At 43.0% G+C, this 5,590-nt stretch overlaps 1 protein-coding gene across 1 annotated transcript; it reads right to left on the bottom strand.

The window, feature by feature from the left end:
• Nucleotides 1-388: 388 nt before the first annotated feature.
• On the bottom strand, nucleotides 389-5,072 carry MRPS30 (mitochondrial ribosomal protein S30). Its single transcript, XM_009562062.2, has 5 exons — nucleotides 4,405-5,072; nucleotides 4,024-4,169; nucleotides 2,902-3,004; nucleotides 2,212-2,388; nucleotides 389-850 (listed from the first exon to the last, which is right to left on the bottom strand). The coding sequence occupies exons 1-5, from the start codon at nucleotides 5,036-5,038 to the stop codon at nucleotides 582-584; spliced, it is 1,329 nt and encodes a 442-aa protein (XP_009560357.2). The 5' UTR covers nucleotides 5,039-5,072; the 3' UTR covers nucleotides 389-581.
• Between the last annotated feature and the right edge of the window lie 518 nt (nucleotides 5,073-5,590).

Here is a 5,590-nt window from a genome sequence, read left to right as displayed (position 1 = left end):
ACGCAAGTTCATAACACAATCTTTGGAAGCGAGTTTTTTTTTTTGCATTTATACTAATACTCAGTAAAAAATAATCTATAAATTTCCCTTCCCATGTAAAAGTGAATTATTGCCAATTTAGTTAGGAAAAACTTTTTATTCATTCTATAGAGAAAGGGAGCTCAGAATAACCATTTAAGGCAAATGATTTCACTTCAGTAGCAAAATCAGCCTTTCTCTGGTCCTGAATATCAAGACAGTAGTTACCTAGCAACATAATCAGAATGTCATATGAATTTGTATTTCGCTGTGATTCAACGCAGAGCTATGGACCTGCTAAAAGAAAATGTTCACATGACTTTGAATTAGTGCAAGACACTTCTAACCACAAAAAACACAAAAGGCGCAATGGTATTCTAGACATTTATTTTTCAGTGTACAGTATCATACATTTAAAATAAAGAAATAAGGCCAAAATATCATAAAACATTTATAATTTGCTAGACAAATAATTATGAACAAGGCATAGTCTAGCCTATACTTTCATAGAGTTACAATGAAGCTCAGGCCCATGAACAGGAATACTTTATTGTTTTAATAATTTACAACTCTTTTGGTCTGTTTAACAGAAAACTAACCAAGTGAAATAGAACTTCATCATTAAGGCCTTTCACACTACCATCTTCCACAACATCATACAATGGCTTACTCTCTGTACCCCAACAGATATTCTTCCGAGGGTTATTTCTAACAGTTTCTACAGTTAGTGCTAAAGTATTTAGCTGGTAACAAAAGAAAGCAAAATATTTTCCATCAGTTACTACTGCCTGTGATACAAAAGGACGGGTTACATCTGCTTCACTCCAGAACCCTACCAAAAAAAAAAAAAAAAAACCAACATTAGTTACACAGGACTCAAAATTCCTATCAGGACACACTTCTACACCCCAATCCTGAATTACAGACAAATATTGGTAATTGTAGCAGCCACTTAGTAGGGAAAAAAGTCTTGTCTGCTTTAGTAACACAAGAATTCTTCATGCAGACCAATTAAATGTAACCACCAATCAAGGACATTTCACAGACCAGGGACACAGCAGCACATTTGCATTCTGTACATGGCTCCCTTTTGTTGATTGATACCCCCTCCACACTGATCAGTCCAGTGACTTTTTAAAATTACCGAAGTTATTGATGCATCCAAGTCCTGCAAGTGATCTGATGGGAAATGCCTTTCAACTACTCAACGCTTCTCAGTTGAGCATTTGTTCCATAGAGGCATGCATGAGCAAAACTAATTTTAGTAACCAGTCAGACAACACTAAGAATGATATATCAATAAGTATTAGTGCTTCCAACAACCCCCGCTAAGCACTAACAGACTTTTAAAAATGTTCTCTTTATCCATTTATCCATATGTGCTAGCACACACAGTAACATTCTTGAAAGATATTTTGCAACATGTCCAATGAACACTGCTAGAAACTGCTAGAGAACAGTGAAAAAACTTCGAAGATTTGAATCATTCTGTGCTTACAACTGTCAACAGCTTTGAAGTCAACACTTGACTTCAATGTTTTATGTCTACAAATAAAGTCGTGCTTTCTAACATACCATTACATAAAAAAATGATGCAGAGCCAGCAATATATACCAGAGTCAAAGGATTTTCTTCTACGTGTTGTTTCACATATGAAACTATAAACCAGCAGGTATCTTCTAGTAACACCAAGCAACAATATATTTACATAAATATGCAAATGGCTGATCCAGTCTATCTATTTCTGGGATTTTAGACAAACACAGCCATAAAATCCTTAAGCAAGACTGATGACACTTTTTTTTTCACTGACTGTAAGTTCCAGTCATTTGTTTCAGGGAAAAAAGAAAAAAAAAAGCAAAAAAACCCCAAAACCCCTTCTTGGTACCTACCATCTTTGTCTATAACATGGAGTGAGCAAGTGAATGCAGGAATGAGGGTTTTGCACAGGCTTGGTGTCATGCATGATAAAACACATTTTTAATAATTAGTTCTCCCTCAGTCAGTGTACGGAAAAATAACTGCCTTGTATAACATTTGCTTCATTCATTGATTCAATAGTTTTCAAAAATCTACTAGAAGGATGGTCTTTAGAAGAAAAAGCATCAGAAAATGGTGGTGGGGAAAAAAGTTAAGAGTAATTCATAGTACGTATTCATCACCAGGAAGAATTTAACAATTTGACTGTCTCACCTTGATACATCGCTTGTGCCGCTGTCCAGGCAAACAGACTTGCAATACCATTAGCTCGATAAACAACTTCAATCTGATCCTCAAGATTTGCTTTTATAAACCTCTGCCGTTTTAGTTTATCAGGAAAAAGATGAAACTGGGTGTGCCCATAACAGCATGGATCTGCTACCTTTGATCCTTTGTCCCCCAAAAAGAATGAAATTAAGTCAGTCAGAGAATACTCTAACACACACATAAGCACATCTTTACTACCAGACTCCAAGCAACAGGTTAATACGTCTACTGACATCCGCATAAATGCTGAGATTGCTCCATTTCTGAGTGAGACCAGAGAGCCTGTTCAACTCCAAAAGGCAACAGATGTTGCAAATGTCTCTGAAGAGATTTATCAAAATTCAAAGCCAGTGTTCTGCCAAGTTTCTATTAAACTCAACTCCTTCAAACGAATCTGGGCACGGGAGGATGCTACTCCCAGTGCCTAACTGACATGGAATCTCAAAAGGATTTACACGCTACAAATATTTCTATATAGATATACTTCTACATATATGTATATACTTATATTTAAAAAAACATAAATTTTTTTTCTGGTTATGGGAAGAGAAAGGCCAGGGGGTGGTACGATTTTTTGGTTTTCTTTTTTTTTCTACACAAAAAAGTACTTAACATTCCGTTATTAGAAAATCTTACCTATAAATACTCTGTTTTCGTACTGCTTTTTGAACAACGGCAGCTTGGATGGTTTGTGATCGATAACAGGAACCTCTCCAAGATCTGACTCCAGAGGTACAATCTTAAAAGTACAAGAAAGAAAAGCCATGACATAAATCACGTTTCTAACACGAGGCCCCAGATAATATGCCACTTTCATGTCAGACAGCAGAAGGTGCAAGTCTTAGTTACATACACCATATGTATAACTAACTCAAGCTGATTTTTACAACAGAACTTCCCGTCTTACGACAAATGCCAGTACGCACAAATTTTGATGCCTGAATTTTCTGCAGTATATAAAAAGCAGTGTAAAACGGTGCTATGAAAGCTGCTTATTGGTACTACCCTCAAAACTAGAATCTGCTTCAATAAATTAAATTGAACAGCACAACGAATTTACAGGTATTCAGTGCTTTGCATTATGTAATTTTGAATTGGCTAGATGGTTCTTTTAAATGCCAAGGTTTGTAACATCTAACACCACTACCTAAGTTAACTGTACAATTAAGTTACCAAGAACAGTTCAGCATTTACAGAAAAGTGCAGCAGTTTTCCGTCTGGTGGAAACAGAGCAACATACACTTACAGGCTACATAATTACCACAGTTTAAACCTAATGGATTAGAACGTGGAATCAACTACTGGAAAACTGGAAACGTTCAAAAGAACCAACTATTAAGCAATGCTAAGAGGCAACAGAGCTACATTCAAATTATATATGCTCTCTCTCACTACTTTTTCTTCTCCATTTCTCTCATCTTATTATCCTCCATCTGGAATGTTTCACATCACATTTCTTATTTTTCCCTCCACTTAAAAGCACAAAAGAAGTTAGAAACGCCAAGTAATGAAGTGTAACAACATGCGTTTTTTCTAATGCAGAAAGATGACTCAACTCAAATTTCAGAAGACTGTCTCAATACCCAAAGTTTTTATGACAAGGCACTAAAGGCATTAAGACCTGAAAAATGCACAAATGTGTTACATGCCTGATTAACCAGGTACTCCACATACTACCGACCACATTCAGCTGCAGTCAGAAAAATAAGCAAATCTGCATCTTATTAACTTGCATACTGTTGTTCAAAATATCCACACCTCTGGAAGCTGCTTCGGTACACGGATCTGGAGGTGTGGCTTATCATCTATCTGAAACCGCACAGGATCAACTCTACCCTTTCGATGTCCATGAACAACAACTTCCTCACCATGATGCCAGTAATAGTTAACCTCAGGTTTTAGATCTGAAACAGAACAGATGAACAGAGAGACACTGAGATTGCCATTTTCCATGTAAACCCCTCCCAATTCTTGTTTTGTAGCTGCACTAAAACAGGAAAATCAAATCCTCTCCCACCTCAGGCCAGAGGAATTACAAGTCCCGCCCTTAACAACCCAGGGACCCTCTCTCCGGATTCCAGCCCGACACCCCGACCCAAGGGCTCCCACCTCCCTTTCCCTCTCATCCCCCTTCCACACCAAGGGCGGAGGAAGCCAGCAGCGGGTTGTGACCGCAGAGGAAAGCGGTGAGCGCGGGGACGAGCTGCGTAAGGAACGGGCCGAACGTGTGGTCGTGATCGCGGTAGAGGAACGGTCGCCCCTTGCTCTGGTAGAAGGTCTCCTGCAGGAGGACGTCGCAGACGAGGGAACGCAGCCCGGCGACATCCAGGAAGGGCGCAGCTCCCGACGGGGGTTTCGCGTCCGCCGGAGCCGCCGCTCCCGGCCCCGGGGCTCCAGCAGCCTCGGGTGCCGCTCCCGCCGCGGGCTGAGGCGCCGCCGCCGCTCTCCGGGGCAGCCCCGGTACGAAGACGGTTTTGGTGAAGCTGCGGTACCAGCGGTCGGCGTTGAGGGCGAAGGTCTGCGGGTAAACCATGTACTTGGGCCGCTGCCGCTGCAGGTAGAACCGCAGCTTCTCCTCCACCGAGGGCGCCGCGTGCACTCGCTGAAGGAAATACTCATGGCGCCGCCGCTTAGCCGCTTTGCTCTTGGCCGTGGCGGACGCTACGATGGGCGGGTAAAGCGACTCGGGCGGCCGCGGGAGCGCGGCGGACTCGGCCTGCGAGAACCAGCGCCGGCCGCACCACAGCAGCCGCCGGCACCCGCGCGCTGCCATTTCGCGGAGCGGCGAGGCGGCGGAAGCGCGGAGAGCGCTGAGCCCGATTGGTCGCTACGAGCCACGTGACTGAGACAACCGCCCAATCGGCGAGCTCCTCCTGGACGGAAAGGGGCGGGGCCTCCTGGCAGCACCGCCTGTGAGCACCCCGCTCTGTGCGCTTTGCAGGGCGGGAACTACATCTCCCAGGATGCATCGCGGCAAGCGACCGGAAGTACCTGTGTCGCTGCGGGCCCCGCCCGTCGCAGCTTTCTGTCGGTGTGGGCACATGGCTGCGTTTCGGAAGGAGAACCGCATCTCGGTCAAGCAATGAGCTTTTACAGACCTACAGAATCGTTTAGGTTGGAAAATACCTTTAAGATCATCGAATCTAGCTATAAGCCTAGCACTGCCAAGCCTACCACTGAACCATGTCCCTAAGCGCCACATCTACATGTCTATTAAGGAACTCCAGGGATGGTGACTCCGCCACTTCTGCAGGCAGCCTGTTCCAATCACTGACAACTGATCTAAACTTCCCCTGGCGTGACTTGAAGCTGTTTACCTTCATTC

This window comes from Cuculus canorus, chromosome Z (assembly GCF_017976375.1).
Source record: "Cuculus canorus isolate bCucCan1 chromosome Z, bCucCan1.pri, whole genome shotgun sequence".
Taxonomy (NCBI): Eukaryota; Metazoa; Chordata; class Aves; order Cuculiformes; family Cuculidae; genus Cuculus; species Cuculus canorus.
The sequence above is the reverse complement of the archived record's forward strand: the minus strand, read 5'-3'. Positions and strand labels throughout refer to the sequence as shown.

Excerpts from the sequence above, each read along its gene's own strand:
- MRPS30 (XM_009562062.2), bottom strand. The coding sequence starts at position 5,038 with ATGGCAGCGCGCGGGTGCCGGCGGCTGCTGTGGTGCGGCCGGCGCTGG. Across the intron at positions 2,389-2,901 it reads CGAAAACAGAGTATTTATAG|GATCAAAGGTAGCAGATCCA; the intron begins GTAAGATTTTCT and ends TGGGGGACAAAG. Across the intron at positions 851-2,211 it reads GGCACAAGCGATGTATCAAG|GGTTCTGGAGTGAAGCAGAT; the intron begins GTGAGACAGTCA and ends TTTTTTTGGTAG.